Source organism: Thamnophis sirtalis, unplaced genomic scaffold, assembly GCF_051295495.1.
Source record: "Thamnophis sirtalis isolate CommonGarterSnake01/CBP01778 unplaced genomic scaffold, rThaSir2_p1.2 scaffold_11, whole genome shotgun sequence".
In the NCBI taxonomy this organism is placed as follows: domain Eukaryota; kingdom Metazoa; phylum Chordata; class Lepidosauria; order Squamata; family Natricidae; genus Thamnophis; species Thamnophis sirtalis.
The window spans coordinates 43885830-43904740 of NW_028261391.1; the positions used below are offsets into that span (position 1 = coordinate 43885830).

Consider the following 18911-nt stretch of genomic DNA (forward strand, 5'->3'; position numbering starts at 1 on the left):
CTTTGTAGTCTAATCTGCCCGCTGGCCAAGGGTCCAGACAAGGAATGCAGATGATGTAACTTCACAAGAGAATGTAATCCCAAAAGCAGTCCTTTCATTGGATGCTCCCTTGCCTTGAAACACTTTGTCTGGAGGTTCAATTGGCATTTTGTTTATTTTCTAGTGTTGCAGAAAATCAGGAGATTCGGACTGCGAGATCAAGAAAAAGCTTTATTTTGGCCAAAAGGGTCAGACCGTGTAAACCCACATCTGATGTCTGAGTAGGGTTCTTAGGGAGAAGCGTGTTCTTATAACTTCCTCAAAACAGTTAACACGGAAATACATTAGCTTATTTCTATTGGCTAAGCAGATTATATCGTGCTGCCCTTTCATGTCTAGGCTGCAATTGGCATGCAGGAAGCACTAGTTTCATACTGACTTGTGTGGTTAAGCTCTATATCTGACTCGCAAGAGAGACCCAACTGATTTGGCCTATTACAGCAGGTGTTGCAGTTTGACATTTGAATTTCCTGAGTTCAAGTTTCCTGTTCTTCTTCAAGACTAGAAAATGTATAACGAGATAGAAGGGTCCCCCAGGAGATCCTCTAGTCTGACCCCGTTTCATGTTCACTCTTATGTCCAAATCTTGCTTTATGTCCTGCCTTACTAGGGAGCTGTTAAAGACTATTTTGCTTCAATGGACATTTGGGTTATGATTTCCAAGATTGTTCTGTTAGATGCAGAGGTTCTCAAACTCAGCAATTTTACGCCAAGTTTGAGAAACACTATATTAGGCTGAGATGGATGTAGTTGAAACGGAAACATGACAAGGGTTGGACCCCACGGCCTTTCCATGCGAGGACTGCTGGCACTGACAGTTGAGTTGCAACCTATTTTTTGCCTTCTGCTCAGATAGTCAGAAGTGAACCTGGATGAGAAACGAAATGTTTTGTTCTTCTTCCTCAAGGGGAAAAAATCAGTCCAGTTGCCTTTTCTTAAGAAAGCATTTTTGAGTGACCTTGGCCCCGTTTCCCTCACGAAAGTTCTCTTCTCCGGAGAAAAGCGGCAGCTAGCGCCCATCTCTCGGAGGGCCTCCCGATGGAAATGGGTCTCCCCCTTCCTCTCCACAGGAACCCCAACAGCCCTCCAAGCCCATCATCCGGGTCATTCCCGTTCACCCGGCCCGCCAATAGGCAGCGCAACGCAACCCAGCCTCGCCCGCCCACCGTTGCGTAATCATTCCTTTTATACAATTTAGGAGACGCCGATTGGTTGCCCCTCCCACTTCCAATTCTTTGCAACATTGGATTCGCGGAGACGGCCGGCAGACTGAAGTCGCGGGCCATTCGCTGAGCGGGCTCGGCCCACCCCGGCCCTCGAGAGCCGCGGCCTGATTGGTCAGCCCCTGCCCTTGCCTGCCAAGGTGGAGGAGCAAGGCAGGTACGGATTGGCGGGCGGCCCTCTCCGCCTCCGCCGGTGAAGGTGAAAGTCTCCTCCAGGCGGGCAGCGGATTTGCACTGTTGGGAGCCGCAGCTGGTGGTGGTGCCGGTGTTGCTGCTGCTTGGGATCCCCTCCGCCATGGCTCCCGTACCAGGATCTGTCTTTGCCGACGTTCCCAAAGCCGCCCCGGTGGCGGTTTTCCAGCTCACGGAAGATTTCCGCGCTGACGAGGATCCTCGCAAGGTCAACCTCGGAGTGGGAGGTGAGAGAGTGAAGGCGGGGAGGAGAAGAGCTCGCCCGCCGCTCTTCTGCCCTCCGGCCGCGATTCCACTTTAGGCGACCACGGGGCTCGGTTCCCTCGCTGAGCCCTGGGAAATCTCCGGATTCCCGATCGGTTGTAATGAAGCAGACAGCCGATATAGGCGATGCGCTCTTAGCAGCCGCATTTCTGGAAGCTCAGCCCCGAGTGAAAATGTGCCTTAAGAGACGACGGGTAAACTCCCTCCAGCTGGTTCTTTACACCCAACAGGCATTTATGTTGGTTTGACAATTTCCCCTCTTTGTGACCTGAAGCGCTTTATTTTTCATGTGCAGATATATTCCTCTTCTGTGTGAAAAATAAGTAGTAGTACAGTAATAGAATACAGGTAGTCCTCGACTTGGAACAGTTCATTTAGTGACTGTTCAAAGTTACAACGGCACTGAAAAAAGTGACATGACCATTTTGCACACTTATGACCATTTTTCACAGTTAACGACCATTGCAGCATCCCCATGGTCACGTGATCAAAATTCAGACTCTTGGCGACTGACTCATATTTATGACGGTTGCATTGTCCCTGGGTCACGTGATTCCCCTTTGTGACCTTCTGACGAGCAGTGCCAATGGAGAGAGACAGACAGACAGACAGACAGAGACTGAGAGTGACTGGCCCAATATCACTTCACTACACTGTTTTTCTATCTAAGACAGGACCAGTTAAGGTGTCTCAATTCCTATATCTAACTGGCTCTAACTGTAGTTTACTGGAGCTAGATAATTATTGATCCAGATAATTAGAAGCCAAAGTAAACTGATGACTCATGAGGATTAGAGTAATTTCCATTCTTTGTTGTGCCATACTTTTCTTTGGCTTCATTTATGTTGGATTTCCTGACAAATATTAGCAGAGAAGTATTTGATTAAGAAGTATTAAGCATTGATTAGAGTTAAAGGATCCTGCATGTAAGGGCTGGTCTGATCTGCCCAAAGACCTTTGTAACAAGCTGTGATCACAGAGGGAAGTATTAGTGTCCTTTGCTTTATAAAGGACATCCAAAATTAGTCTACCCAATGCCTGCACTAATTCTCAAGAAACAGTTCCATGACTCTTAATGATGAAAACCATTTTGGCATGATCTTCCATGCAAATTTCTTTGCTCATTTATTTTTTTAGTTCCACTTATTGTCAGGAATATATTTTGGCTGTGCCACTTGGAAGTGGGTCTTTATAGTTAATCATGAAAGATACAGAATTTTGATTACAGTGTTGCTTATGCTTTTGAGATGATTTAAATACAGATGTGATCATGATAGAGCTCTAGCCTGAAATTTGCAGGACTCCTTTATGATTCAGCACTGCTACTTATCAGCAATGTTATGGAGCCTTTTTGAATTCCCTGGGTACAGACAAATATCCAGCAACGGGGAAAAGAGGAAGAGGTTTTGGTGTCTATGGTTATGGTATAGTATGGTATGTGGAGTTCTAGTGCCAGATATTCTAACGGGGGTGCAGCTGTCGAAGATTTGGGCTGATGTCCAAATACTAGTTGAGCCAAACTGCAGGGCCTTAAGAGATTACTGCCCGAGTCTTGCAGAAACAGGAAAGGAGTCTTTGCACCAGAAGATAAAGTCCAAGTTGAATGGACAGATAAGTTCTTTGTTAAATACTAATTTTTGCCCCTGCATTGAACATACACATGTTCTTTCATCCTTTTGTTGATCATTATACAGTAAAATAGCCAAAAAGCCATTCCAAAAATTTTCTGCTTTAAAGGAAATTCTTTAATTCTCTTTGTACTAATGTTTCAAATATTTCTCAACTGTTGTTACTTGCTCCATTGTGCATCCTCATGTTTTTAATCTGTTTGTAACAATCAAGACATTTCTTTTTGATTTACAGTTTTTTGCCCCAAAGCTCCTATTTAGTTATAAACTTTAGAGCTTCCCAGATCTCTTATTTGTAACAGTCAAACTAACAATTCAATTGTCTTCATGAAGATTAAAATGTTAATTTAATTTAAATTAAAATTTTATTTTTAATATCTCTCCAAATAGTGTGTGGAACTGTTCCTGCAATGTTATTAGTCTTTCATTCTTCAAAGGTTTGAAGTGAAAACCAACAATCTACAATGAGGGTGCCTTGCATTTTCTCTCACCCCCCCCCATCATCATCATCATCATCATCATTATTCCTTATATTTGTTAAGGTAATTCTATTCTCTCCTTCAGCTTATCGCACAAATGAAGGACAGCCATGGGTATTGCCAGTTGTCCGGAAAGTGGAAATGATGATTGCCAAGAATACCAATTTGAATCATGAATATCTACCTATTCTGGGTTTGCCAGAGTTCCGTGCCAATTCCTCACGAATTGCACTAGGAGAGGATAGCCCAGCCATCAAAGAGAACAGGGTAAGCATGAAGCTGGAAAAGAAACTTTTGTTGCCAATCATTGTTGGCCTCTTAAAGGTTTGTGAAATGTTGGTTTATCAACTACCCAGCCCAGCTACATTTTTTGACACAACTGAATATCATACAGCTGCCAAACAAAAAGGAAATAACAATATTTTTTTAAAAATGAAATGATTCTGTTGATCTTAGAGAATAAATTCTACAAACACATTTTTGAGAGAAAGGCAGTTTTGGGATTCAGCCAGTTCGCACCACTTTGAGAGTACTACTGGTTGTTAACTTTCTGAGCAATTTGGTGAAGTGGTTGTTGGAAGAAATCATTAGGGCAGAGAACCGGTTGTTAAATTATTTGAATCCCACCACTGGAAAAAGGCACTATGTTGTAACAAGTAGTTTTACCTTTTTGCTATGAATCATTTAGTCAAGAAGTTGGAGAAACAGAAACATTTGGGGCTAAGAAGGATGGACAGACTGGTGTGTATATTGTTCCTCCTATTTGAAGTAGAATTTGTGCAATTTGATTGGATGGAACCATTTGGGGAGAGCAGTGAGCTCATTGTATCAGATCTTTTATGGCAATTTGGCTGCCAATTTGAAAGGAAGGAACGGTCACCTTACTACTCAATATATCTTTCCCTCTATTCCAGGTGGGAGGTGTCCAATCCTTGGGCGGCACTGGAGCTCTCCGTATTGGAGCAGAGTTTTTGAGACGGTGGTATAATGGAACCAATAACACAGCTACCCCTATCTATATTTCTGATCCTTCCTGGGGTAAGTGCAGAGAGCTGCTAATATTTTTTATCTGGGGTGGAGCAAAAGAAAAAAAAATCCTGATTTCTCCAAAGTGATGTATCCAGATGCTTCACTACTGTCTTAATATAGACCACACAAGGCAAACTTAGGTTGCATCTTCTTTTTCCACAGAAAACCATAGATCTGTCTTTATGGATGCTGGCTTCAATGACATCAGGAACTATCGCTACTGGGATGCGGCAAATAGGGGTCTGGACATTAAAGGATTCCTTTCTGATTTGGAGGTGCATCAGATATCCTACAGGTTGGGGGCAATTAGATAGCAATATGAAAAGAACACCAGATAAGGCTGGGCAATGAGCATGGCCTAGAGCACCTTCCTGTGCAGATCATTTGTAGTAGTTGCACATTCTAGAGGTTAGTGCAGCATTATTACACTGAATTGTTTCTGAATCACATAATGGAACAATTGCCAGAAAGATGATCATCTTTTACTTGCTTCATTCCACTCAGGATTCTCTTCTATGTGTATGAATTCCAAATGCTGGAAGGAGAAACTCTATGTGCATAGTACTTTTGAAGCATTTTTAAATTTTATTTGTTCATCCTTCCAATCAATCACCCCCCCAAAAAATTCTATGGTAAATTTCAGAAGAAAAAAGGACTGAATAATTTTGATGCAGGGAAATGCTAAAATACGCTTTGGTTTTTCTTTGGCCCTAATCCTTAATAATTTTCTAAATTTTATAAGCGTTAGTAGATTTCCCACTTATGAGAAAGATGTTAATATTGCTATGCAACCGGCAAGATTACATGGAAACCTACAGTGTTTATGCTTGACTTTCAGCAACTTTAGCTGAATCCAGTTCTTTTGCTTTCTTTATCCAGAGTGCTCCAGAGTTTTCCATCTTCATCCTCCATGCTTGCGCTCATAATCCCACGGGCACCGACCCCACTCAGGAGCAGTGGAAACAAATTGCTGCTGTTATGAAGGTACTGACTCTTCTGCTACTATTAGAAGATAAATGCATTTTATGTTCCAAAAATATTGTCATGCATTTAACTTCTTGACGCCAAGGAATCCCAGTACAAAGAGCTAGTAGGTGAACATTCATTTCCCACGAGGCAATTGAGGATACTACGGAGCAGGCCTAAAGCTAACACCTCTCACTCTTCCATTCTCACAGCGCCGGTTCCTGTTCCCATTCTTTGACTCTGCCTACCAAGGCTTTGCCTCAGGTTGCCTGGATAGAGATGCTTGGGCTGTACGCTTCTTTGTATCGGAGGGCTTTGAACTCTTCTGTGCCCAATCCTTCTCAAAAAATTTTGGCTTGTACAGTGAGTATTCATGGGATCTGATACTTACTTGGCAGATTTTGGGTCCCCCCCCCATAAACTATGGCTCATAGTTTATGTTACATTAAACTATGAGCCATTTTGGGGCAATTCCTTTGGAATGCAGATGGTTATACAGAGCTACTGATTATGGGAAGAGCAGGGCTGGTTTCTCAGTTCATGTTGTACTCTTCCTTTTTCCTCAGATGAGCGAGTGGGAAATCTGTCCGTTGTGGCAAAGGATGCGGATAACATGAAACGTGCCCTGTCACAGATGGAAAAGATTGTCCGTACTACTTGGTCTAACCCGCCCTCTCAGGGAGCACGAATTGTGGCTACAACACTCACCACACCAGAGCTTTTTGCTGAGTGGTAAGAACAGAGCGGTACTTGTCTGCTGAGCAGTAAGAACGATGTGACAAAAAAGTAGCCATTAAATCTTAAGTCATTTTTGTCATTTGCTTTCTGTGGCAGGAAGGACAATGTGAAGACAATGGCAGATCGGGTCCTGCAGATGCGGGCAGAACTTCGGTCTCGGCTTGAGGCTCTCAGTACACCAGGCACTTGGCATCACATTACAGAGCAGATTGGCATGTTTAGCTTTACTGGCCTCAACAGTGAGTACAATGGGGCGAGTAGATGGGGTAGGTGATTAAGGATGTCAAGAGGAAGAACTGCATAGGCATTTAACGTGACCTTAAGGAACATGGGAGCGGTGCTGTTTCCTGGGAAAATATAAAGAATGAGCAAGTGACATCCCTCTGTTGACCTTGTTGCTCTTAAAAATGAAGGTTTTGGAAAGGATTTCCAGTCCTTCTGAAACAAGGGACTCTCCCTGAGACATCAGTTTCTCAACCAGGCTTAATTTGAAGGGTTGGCAGGTTTTATATTTTTACCATGAATTGTGATGCTTCTACCCCTACTATTAGTCTGGTCGTGTCGTCCATTTTAAAAAGAGTTCACAACAGGGTCATGTTTCCCTTGGCGGATGTTGACTATATTTTCTCTGCATGTTTATTTCTCATTGACCAAGTCAAGGGTCCATAGAGTATGGTCAAAAAAAAGGGGGGGGGGACTTGTCAGCTTGCCTTTTATATCCTAGCTTGTGGGTCCTTCTAAGTCAAATATGAAATGTAGCAAAAGTTGCTTGAGGTTTCTGATGAGAACTCCTGACATTTTGTCTTTTTCCTTTCCAGTTAAGCAAGTGCAATATCTGATCAAGGAGAAACACATCTACCTGATGTCCAGTGGCCGTATCAACATGTGTGGCTTGACCACAAAGAACCTGGATTATGTCGCTAAGTCCATCTATGAAGCAGTCACCAAAATCTAGGAAATCTGAAATTGGGCATTGCATATATGTCACTTCCATAGTATTTTAACTGTTTTAAGATGCAAGCTATCACTGTTAGGGGAAATTTATGCACAAGAATAGCCAAGGCAGGTGAGCAAAGAGCACCACTTAACTTTTCCCCATTACCATTTTTATGCTTCAAATCCTTTCCTCCCTGAAATTGCTCATTGTGAATATGAGAAAGAGAAAGAATATTGTTACATTTCCATATGTATGGAAAATTATGGAGGAAAATTGATAATTGTATACATTCAAAAAAAAAATTAAGGAATCCTCTAAATCATTTTGTCAGCTGCTAACTTTACTAGATTCCAAATCAGTCTTAGGATTTGGGAGATTAAAAACAAAAAGGTAGAACTTAACATGCAGTTGCATGCAATAGGGTGACCTGACCTTTAATAGCCTGAAGAAACTGTCTCCTTCCGTTTTATCAAGCTGGTAGTCTCACTGTCCTTTATCTTTGTTGCTCAGGAGTGAGTGGGAACTGCAATTGTCCCGAAAGTGTCTTCTTGCCTCTTGATAGGTGTCTAGGTATCCACGTGTCAGTGGGACTGAAACTAAAACGTGTTCCTTCTATATGTGAGCTGTCAATTTGCACATTTAGAATTAATAGCATCTGCTTCTAGAATGGAAGCATACAACCATTTCTGGATGCCTTGTATGTGTATATTCTGCACTTTATGTAACTGACCCCATCTGACCGGAGCCTGATGAAGCAAGAGGACAGTGCCCCAGGGGCGGATACCAAAATAATTAGTCTAGCAGTTACGGGCTGTGTGGGGTTTTTCAGGAAGCAAGATTGTAATTACTGCTGGCTTTCAGTCTCGCATGAACTAAGACTGTAAACCATAATTGTACCTTATCCCTCAATGCAGAATAAATAAATATTTCTTCATGTAGCTCCCATTTATAAGCCAATGTAAATTTAAATGTACATTTATATTTTTAAAGCAGTTATCATAATCCTGTGCTTGACATAAAATAATTTATGCTTCTTCCTAGAACCTTGAGGACAAAAGACAGGAACAGATTTTTATTTTGCTTTTTTGTGTTCTCTAAATTACCAGGAAACTTTATTTCAATGGGTAAATTAATATGTTAAGATTTCCTTTGAGCCGACAAGGCTCTATATCCAAACATACTTTGATTTACCTGAAGTGTATTTTTTGTAAGGAAGCCTAACTTGGTGTAAGATGGCTATTCACTATCTTATCGGGTTTACTCTTCCATGGTTTCTGTAGGGCTGCCACCATCCTGCTATGTCTAAAGTCATGATTCTTTTCACATCCTATTCACACTCAGTCATAATGTAGTGGTACCAGATTTGGGGTACAAAACCCCAGATGAACACTACAGGGCAGCAAAGAACAATCTCTTTGCTGCCATCAAATGGCTATCCAGATTTTTATAATAGAGTACAATTCATAGTGGTTTGTTTGTTCTTTGGTCTAGTGCAGTGATCGCTAAACTTTTGGGTGCCCAATGCACAAAGCGTGTGAAACCCCAAAATGCAATGCAAGCGTCACCTGCACATGCACATACCCCTGCGGATGCACGGCAGAGACCCAAAGACCAGCTTGCTGGCGGGAGGTGCATGTGCATGTGTGGTAGAGCTGGACTGGGGCGGCAGTTGGTTTCTGAAGAGAAGGCTCTGTGTGCCACCTGTGGCACGGGTGCCATAGGTTCATCATCATGGGTCTAGTGCAAAGCTAAATATGCTTTTTCTGCTATGGATTAATAAATTGATAAAGGTTGTTGTCACGTTCTGGCATTCACGTTGCATACAAACAGAGATTCAGTTTGTTTGGTGAAAAACTTTTATCTCTATCTAAGAAACTATGTGATAACCAGCAGTAAATGACAATGAAACAAAGGTAATCAAATCCAAGTCAGTTCTAACCAAGTTAACACCATTACCCATCTATATAGACCATTACCCCACCCAGCTCCACCCAGATGACACCCACCCACCAATCACCATGACCCACACCCTCAGCCACACCCCCACTCTCATCATAATCTCTTTCCTGGTTTGCTGAATGTGAGCAAAAGAGTTACATCAGAATAGGCAGTTGCACCCCAGTAGAAGAGTTACATCAGAGTAGGCAGTTGCACCCGAGTAGAAGAGCCACATGCAGCTACAGGCTCAATCGACATCAGAGAAGCAACATCAACATGGCAGTGTTAGTGGCGTGTAAGCATGACCGAGCGGCCATGGTGATGGACAGGTTCCCCCTGGATGGCAGCCTGAGGGCTGACATGCCGCCCCTTTACCAGTGGAGAGGATTCTGGAAGACAAAAAGCACTATTAGCAGTATCCTCTATAGGTTTATCAGGGTATCGACGATGGAACCGGGCGATCAGGTGTGGTGTGCGCACCTCAAATTACCTCATCCACAAGGTGTCTGTAAACGGGTATCCCTTCCAAACTACTAAATACTGTAAAGTGCCATGACGACAACGGGAATCTACTATCTGTTCAATTTCATAATGCCGTTCACCATCAACCTTCACCGGAGATGATGGTGTTGGAAGATTACGCAGCCCAGTGGTGGTCACCGGTTTGAGTAAACTGCTGTGAAACACCGGGTAGGTTTTCCCCAACATGGGAGGCAGCTTTAATTCTACTGTCACCGGATTAATTACTCTGACAATTGGGAATGGACCTATGAACTTGGGACCCAACTTACGGTAGGGCACTTTAAGGCATATATACTTGGTAGATAAAAATACCTTATCCCCGACCCGAAATGTTGGTTGTGGACTGCGTTTCTTGTCGGCGTGTCTCTTGTACGTGTCTGCTGCAACCCACAATGCTTTTCGGACATTTTCCCACACTGGATACATGTAGTCTATCTATTCCTTTATAGTTTTGTGATCAGCAGTGGCTTGTCATTCAGGTATAGCCATGAAATCAAACCCATTCACAATACGGGAGCCCTGGACAGGCAATGAAATGAGCCTGTTTTGAGAACAAATCAACTACTGTCCAGATAATGGTATTCCCCCTACTCTCTGGCAGCTCCACAATGAAATCCATTGCTATGTCTTCCCAGGGCCGAGTGGGCTTTGCTACTTGTTGTAACAAGCCAGGTGGCTTTCCTGGCCGGCTTTTCATAGTTGCACAAACATTACAACTCCAAACATATTCCTCAATATCCCGCTTCATCTTTGGCCATCAAAACTGCTGATTCGTCAAATGCAATGTTTTCAGGAATCCATAATGTCCTGCTACCCATGCATCATGACAATGCTGTAAAACTGCTATCCGTTCTGTTGGAACATATATTTTTGGCCCTTTCCAGGCTAACCCATCTCTTTTGGTTAGAGTCTGCTGATTCATCTGGAACCAAGGGTCTCTAATAGACTGTGTGATATCAACTGGAGGCTTTCTGCCCTGACTGCTAGCTGCTAAAGCTATATTCACTGATTGGGGAAACATAGGCTGGAAGGTCTGCTCTCAATCACTATTAAATTGTGGCTTCTGTGACAAAGCGTCTGCTATAAAATTTTGCCCACCAGGAATATATTTCAGTTGGAAGTTAAACCTAAGGAAGTAGAGTGCCCATTGTACTTGCTTGGGTGACAGCTTCCGGGGAGATTGTAGAGCCTCCAGGTTCTTGTGATCAGTCCATACCTCAAAGAGGACCACAGCCCCCTCGAATAAATGCCTCCATGTAAGCAGCGCCTATCGCACTGCAAAAGCCTCCTTTTCCCATATAGCCCAGCTTTGTTCTGTGTCACTTAGTTTGCGGGAGGTATAGGCACATGGCTGCAGCTCTCCTTTTCCATTTAGTTGGAGTAAGACAGCTCCCACTGCTACATTGCTCGCATCTGCCTGCACTATAAATTTCCTGTCTGGATCAGAATGTCTCAATATTGGCTCATGTGCGAACAATCCCTTCAATGTTTCAAACGCTTTTTGACAAACCAGATCCCACTGTAAGGGTTGACTTGGATGAGGCTTTCCGGCAAAGTGTCTTGTTTTCAATAAATCGGTAAGGGATAAAGCCACCTTGGCAAATGATGGTATGAACTGACGGCAGAAGTTGGCAAACCCCAAGAAGCTCTGTAATTGCTTCCAAGTTCTTGGAGCCTGCCAGTCCATTACCGCCTGTATCTTTGCTGGATCCATTTCTATTCCCGCCTTGGAAACTCTATAGCCTAAGTAGGCCAAACAGGTCTGGTGGAATTCACATTTAGATACTTTGACATACAATTGGGCTTTTAACCATTTGGTCAGAACGTCCCTTACCAATTTTACGTGCTGATCCATGGTATTCGTGTAAATCAAAATATCATCCAGGTAAACAAGTACACCTTTATAGAGATGTTCATGCAGTACCTCATTTATTAACTGCATGAACACTGCCGGTGCCCCCTGTAACCCGAATGGCATCACCCAATATTAGTAGCTCCCCAGGGGACAGTTAAAAAGCTGTCTTCCATTCATCCCCTTTTCGGATCCTGACAGGATAATAAGCCTCTCTCAGATCTAACTTAGTGGAAATCACTCCCTCAGATAAACGGGCCAGCATATCCTTTATGAGTGGCAGCGGGTACATATGCACACTCCGTTTATACCCTGAAAGTCTACACATAGACGCAAACCACCATCCTTTTTCTCTCTGAATAACACAGGGGCTGCAATAGGGGATCTTGCTGGCTGTATAAAACCCCATGCCAGGTTCTTGTCAATATATTTTCTCATTTCCTCTAACTCTTTGGGTGTCACATTCTTGGCTTGGGGAGCTTGGCTCCTGGCACGATATCGATAGCACAGTCAGTAGAACGGTATGGAGGGAGGACGTTGCACTCTTTTTCACTAAAAACCTCAGCTAAATCGGTGTATTCCTTTGGGACCCCTTCAACATCTCTACCTCCTGCTGCTGACCATTCCCTGTGAGTCAACTTCCTGTGCTTAGCTGTTCATGTGGCGGTGGTTCAGGGCCCACCCCAATGCGTATACACCGACACCCCCCCCCCCCACCATATGAGGCAGGGCACTTATCCAGCCATGCAAGGCCAAGTATCCCAGTTTCTGTCATCCATGGCACTACGATAAACCGGATTAACTCCCAATGGTCCCCAAGCTCGAGTCTGATTTTCTCTGTAATCTGGGTAGCTGGTGCCCCACCAAACACTGACCCATCTACTTGTTCAAACCGTAGGGGACGCGACAGCTTTCAAACTTTTATCCCCAGCTCCCTCACTGTGCTTAGACTTATGAGACGAGTACTCCCAGAATCAATTAAGGCATCATACGTCCGACGCCTCTGAGCAGTGAGGATAATAGGCACCCAGAAGGGTTTTATTGTCCAACTCACCATAGGGTCATTTTCACCTCTTCATCATTTCGCACCCTTCCGCTGGAGGACTTGCATATGCTAGATCTCGAGAGTCATCAGCCCCCACTGTGGAGTTTTCAGTGCATACTGAATGCCCGGAGATTTCTCTGGCATTTTCCTCATGGTTTTCCGGGCTGTACTAGGTGGAACTGGACTCGCCTGGACTGGCTTAGGCTGTGTGGCTGGGGTAATCGTGTTGCAGTCCACTGCTCTGTGCCCAGGTTTTCCACACCGGAAACATATAATGGGAGGTCTGTTTGTTACTGTCCTTTCTGTTGACCTTGCCAACGTCAAGGATCCCGGAGAACGGCTCACTGTATGGTCAAGGAAACGGCGTGGTCTAGCATTTCCCTCGTCTCTGGGTCTAAGGTCCCTCAACTCTGCTTCTAGTTCTGTAGCGGCTTGATACCAGGACCACAGTTGGGGATGTAGGCCTTGATATAAACATGCCTGCCGGATTGATCTATCTAAGCCAGTCTTAAACTGATATACTAAGTCTCTCTGGCCAGCTTCTTAATTTTCCCGACAACCGCTGGGAACCCCGTACATAATCAGCAACCTGTCGGCCCTTCTGGAATAATGCCATCAACTCCCCTTCAATCCTTTGTACCCGGGTCGGATCCTCAAACCATTCTTGGAGGGTATCCAAAAAGAGACCACAATACCGCAACTCTGAACTGTGTTCGCTGTAGAGGTCTGCGGCCCAATCTGCAGCCTCTCCCTCCAAGACCCCTGCAATGGCCATCACTATGTCCCATTGTGAAGTGTACAAATAGCCAACTCGGTCCATATGCTCTATCACGTGGCCCAGGAAAATGGCTACTTTGTCTGGGTTACCATCGAAAGAGACCTTCAAGGAGGGAAGTTCCCAAGAACCCCTGCTATAGCCTGGCCTTGTCCACTTCCAGCTGGCCAAGTAAGACTAGATGGCCACTAGATACTGTCTGTGGCAGCCAACGTTGACTTCTGTCATCACTTTGCTGTTTGGGTGGAAGCCTCAAAGGCAACTGTGGGTCCAGCTCCCTGCCACTGGCCTGGGTATATTCCTGGGATGCACCCAACCTCAACTTTGGACTGGCTAGACGGAAGCGAGGGATAGGCTGGGAAGGGGGCTGTGATATATTCCTGCTATCTGACCAGCCGTCCCCTGTTCTCGATAACCAGAACTGCTATCATGGAAGCTAGCCTCCCCAAACCACTCCCTCAGACAATCCATCGTCTGGCTACCCAAGGCAGTGGAGTAGCTCCAATCACCCTCTTCATCTTCAGTCACCCTCCTTTCTCTCCACTGAGTGAGGTGACCCCCCTTGGGAGAAGGCACAGGTAGTTCTGAGCTGGCTGTTAGTCCCATATGCTTTCACCACTCATTCACTGGCACCACTGGTTGATATGTAGGAATAGCCCCAGTGGCAGAGGCCTGGTCTACTAAGGGACTCTCCTTATGTCTTACAGCTACTTCTGTTTCCTCCTCCTGTGTTGGAACAACCAAAGGAGTGACCTCAGGTAGGACCACTGCTGCTGCCTCTGTTCCTTCAGACACCATTCAGACCAAACAGGAACTGTGCAAAGTGAAGTATTGGTAGGGGGTGAGAACTGACTTTTCTGTCATGTTCCGGCATTCACGCTGCATACAGAGATCCAGTTTGTTTGGTGAAAAACTTTTATCTCTAAGAAACTACGTGATAACCAGCACTAACTGACAATGATACAAAGGTAATCAAATCCAAGTCAGTTTTAACCAAGTTAACACCATCACCCATACATATATATATATATATGTATACCATTACCCCACCCAGCTCCACCCACAACTCCACCCAGATGACACCCACCCACCATCACCAATCACCATGACCCACACTCTCAGGCACACCCCCACTCAGTGTCATCATAGCCTCTTTCCTGGTTAGCCGCATCTGAGCAAAAGAGTTACATTAGAGTAGGCAGTTGCACCTGAGTAGAAGAGCCACATGCAGCTACAGGCTCAAGCAATATCAGAGCGGCAACATCAACGTGGCAGCGTTAGTGGCATGTAAGCATGGCGAGCGGGCATGGTGATGAACAGGTTCCCCCTGGATGGCAGCCTGAGGGCTGACAGTTGTATTTGGAACATGCTACATTTACATTGTAGGGATATGGTGGTTCAGTGGCTAAGATGCTAAGCTTGTCAATCAGAAAGGTCGGCAGTTCGAATCCCTAGCGCCGCATAACAGAGTGAGTCACCCTGTTACTTGTCCCAACTTCTGCCAACCTAGCAGTTCAAAAACATGTAAAAATGCAAGTAGAAAAATAGGAACCCCCTTTGGTGGGAAGGTAACAGCATTCCGTGCGCCTTCGGCATTTAGTCATGCCGGCCACATGACCACAGAGATGTCTTCGGACAGCGATGGCTCTTCAGCTTTGAAACGGAGATGAGCATCACCCCCTAGAGCCGGGAACAACTAGCATATATGTGTGAGGGAAATCTTTCCCTTTACATTGTCCAGATTCTCGCCAGCATCCAATTTTAAATTATGCAGAATGAGAAATTATATCATTGTTAGAGCCACGTTGCACTGTTTCACTGGAAAGTGGCAAATAAGGAGACATCAGATAATGAAAAATCACATTATTAAAGAAAACAACCTTAGTGCTACAATCCTACATGAATTTATTTTGATATAATTTATTTTTAATTCAGCAAGTTTAAATTATAGGAAAGCAGAAAACTCTTTAAAAAAATAAACAGAAACAATGGTATCCCATAGACACAGAATAAAACTTTTCTTTTTTACTTCACATGCAAATACTGCCTCTCCCTTACTTGAAGAACAAGAAAACTGCAGTAAGTGACTCTTAGAAATACCTCTGTGGACCTGCCACTGTTAGATGTGTCTGTCCATGAAATGTTAGTAGTGCCACTTTTGGATCTTTACCAGCTAAACAGCTGGAAAAATTGACTTCAAAACCATGTTTAAGCATTCAATGATCTCAATTTTGATCCTGATGAAGATGCATAAAGGTCACATTTTGGGGGCACCTCTACTAAAACATTTTTTCTTTATCTTTCCCTCTCTCCATCTCTCCTGTACGTGTCTAAGCTATACATCAAAGGAACTAAATTTAAAACAAGTGCATATTATTTCTCCCAGAGATCTGATATTAACTGTTCTTTTTTGTCAATTAATTTGAAATCAGAATATCAGGGTCAAAAGCCCATTTATTCACGGGTTAGAAATGACAAGGTGATTTGTACCATGATCTGCACTTCATACCATCAACCTAAATCCTGCTGGTGCTGTTTACCAGTATCAATATGTCTAGGGCTGGTTTGGATAATGCACAGATACAGATGAACTCTTGAGTATATGGTGCGATGATGTTGTATATACCTGCACTCATATCTTCTCCTGGACTACACTAATGGAGTGGCATGTCTAGCAGGAAAGAAGGCCTGTGTGCCTTCCTCCTTTATATTTTTCCCAGTGATAGTAACTCTTGAGATGGTGAGGACACTGCCCTGCTAAACTACCTAAAGGAATCTTTATACTCCACCGATATACTGTTTTCATTTCCACTTTTTCCGGAGACTTTCTCAGCTCATATTTGCTGACGCCACTTCTGAAGCTTAAATGGCTGTTGTCTCTTTAACCCTAAAGGTAAGGGGTGGTTAATGTTGGAGAAGCAGGTGCTGTCACATACACATGAATCTGGTCACAGTCGCTGTCATGCTGCAGACCTGGGAAAGAAGACAACTGTTAGACTTACAAGTTTACAAAACCTTTGTTTTTCCTGCTCTAATTCACACAACTGATTGACTTACTAGCCAGAACAGAACTGGTATTTTCCTACATACCATGATAGAAAATCTAGGGCCCTTTTGGCTCAAGTACAATGCATGTTGTTCCTCTTAACAGTCACCTCTGAAAATATGATTATGATTTCTTACATTAGACTAATCATGCACAAGAACTGTTTTAGCAGCACAAACAGCCCTTAGGACAGGAAATTTACAGAAGGTTGAAAGAAAAATATCAAGTGTTGAAAAAAAAACACCCTATGTTTACATCTCTAAATAAATGTAAAATGGAAGAATAATGCCTCTCAACATTTTCAACTTAAAATGCTTGCAAGTTCACATTTTTGTAATCAATATGATTATAAATTCATTCTATGTGCCTTTCCATCTCCTTCATGTTTACAGAGCATTTTAAAGTAACATTTGTAGCAAAAAAGATGAATTACGAATTAAGCAATTATGGAATTATTTAATGTACCCTAGGTGATAATATCCTAGCACTAATTTGGCCAGGAATATTTTTCAATAGAAATGTCTGGAAACTAGTTTTCTGGTTACTATGGGACTAAGCACAGTGAAATATCATTGTTAGACACACATTGTTGTATTCTCTATTTGCATTCTTCTGAGTGGGTTGCCGGTACAAGATTGTAGTTCCATTTAGTACAGCAGTATGGCTTTCCAAGATGAATCAAACTTGTTTTTAGTATACATATTGTTACTTCTTGTATCATTTGTGAACTTCAACAAACTAATGTTCAGCTACTTATTTTAACTTTTGCAGACATGTGTTTATCACAAGCATGTTTAAACTCAGTTACTGATGATTGACATACTACCTCCACTGGAAGTTGGTTCCAAACTTGCACAACTCTTTCTGTGAAGTAATACTTTCTGATGTTACTTTTGAATTTCCCTCCCTATCAGTTTGAGGCTTTGCCCCCATGTTTTTGACTTTTGCTTCCTTGTTTCCTTGTTGAACTAAACTGAGCCATGCAAGGCCACTAGTCAAATGTGATAATATTATAGGTCCACATAAAATAGTAAGGGGAAGAGCTATGAAAAAAATTAAATTTAATTTCAGTTTAAACTGGACACTCTTGATATTTAACTGACAAGTTTCTGGGTTCATACAACACATTTAGTATGTGGATAATTTTGCCGGATAAATATAGCCTGAGAGTCTATTATGGGCCTGGCTGAAAACAGAATTTTATGTGCTATTTGAAAATAAATAAAAACAAATATAGTTCTGTCCAAGTTGGTTTGTTTCATTATGATTAATCACATTGTTCTAAAATATTCAGAGTGAGTGACTTAGGAAGTAATCAGTACTGCCAAAAACAGAGCAACGTATAATACCAACCTGTGAGAAAGGCAGAGCCATGTTGCCACTCATGTGATAAGCGATGTGAAGTTAGTATTATCATCTGAACTTTTCTCACTGTCTGCCGAAGGTTTTTTCCTCCCACCTGAAGTATCAAGCAGCAGTATCAAAGTTGGTAATCATTGTTGGGGGTGGGGAAACCCTACCGCAAAACTAATAGCTCTAAAAAGGGACAGTTTCCAGGTATCCCACTAGTCAGTTCAGCCTCTTTAAACTCAGGAGTTGTAAGTAACATGCTGGCTGGTAATATCCTGGATACTTGTGCCATAACATCAACGATAAATGGAGTGGGGTGGGGAAGACGGTGACTGTATTTCAGCAGCCAAAACTACACTCCATATGCCATGAATTTTATGCAAACAAGTCCCCAGGACTTTGATATGACTTACTAAGTGTCCAAAGTAGCTTCTTTCCTAGGGGTTCCTGAGGAGCACCTGGAGATGTGCTAAACTCCATTTCCCTGCTTGAGGACTCAGGTTCCAGCCTGACAATATAGTCTTCATTTTCTGCAAGGCAACAATAATCAACATAAGGCTGGGATTCCTTCTTTCCTCACAGCTCACTGCATTCTTCCCGTCCTGCTATTACATGCTCTTAAATACTCACTCTGCATGCTGATTTCTGGGTGGCCTGTCAACTCCTCCTGGTGGTGGGGGATCCCCTCCACGTGCAGGAACAAAGAGTCTGTAGGGCTCTTTATATTCCCTTCTGACTTGCTGGCTGCATGATATAAAGAGACCTCAGCAGCACCTGTTGGGGCACACATCTCTCATAAGGAGATACAAATCTGGGTACAATTTTATTTTATTTTGTAATAAAATAGTCGGTTTAACTTTTTCTTGGCCTGATTAGGGCAGGTATAAA

At 43.2% G+C, this 18911-nt stretch overlaps 2 protein-coding genes across 2 annotated transcripts in view; one reads left to right on the top strand and one right to left on the bottom strand.

Moving 5' to 3' along the window:
* The first annotated feature begins 1420 nt into the window (after positions 1-1420).
* On the top strand, positions 1421-8433 carry GOT1 (glutamic-oxaloacetic transaminase 1). Its single transcript, XM_014052113.2, has 9 exons — positions 1421-1681; positions 3911-4092; positions 4740-4863; positions 5017-5129; positions 5734-5838; positions 6033-6183; positions 6387-6552; positions 6655-6797; positions 7377-8433. The coding sequence occupies exons 1-9, from the start codon at positions 1558-1560 to the stop codon at positions 7511-7513; spliced, it is 1245 nt and encodes a 414-aa protein (XP_013907588.2). The 5' UTR covers positions 1421-1557; the 3' UTR covers positions 7514-8433.
* Positions 8434-15525: 7092 nt separating this feature from the next.
* CNNM1 (cyclin and CBS domain divalent metal cation transport mediator 1) overlaps positions 15526-18911 on the bottom strand; it is a 28579-nt gene continuing 25193 nt past the window's right edge. The window contains exons 10-13 of the mRNA XM_087725701.1: positions 18654-18767; positions 18437-18553; positions 18027-18132; positions 15526-16600 (exon numbers count right to left, since the gene is read on the bottom strand). Coding sequence (XP_087581827.1) covers positions 18056-18132; positions 18437-18553; positions 18654-18767 — 308 coding nt within the window. The 3' untranslated portion in view covers positions 15526-16600; positions 18027-18055. The remainder of the gene's footprint in view (positions 16601-18026; positions 18133-18436; positions 18554-18653; positions 18768-18911) is intronic.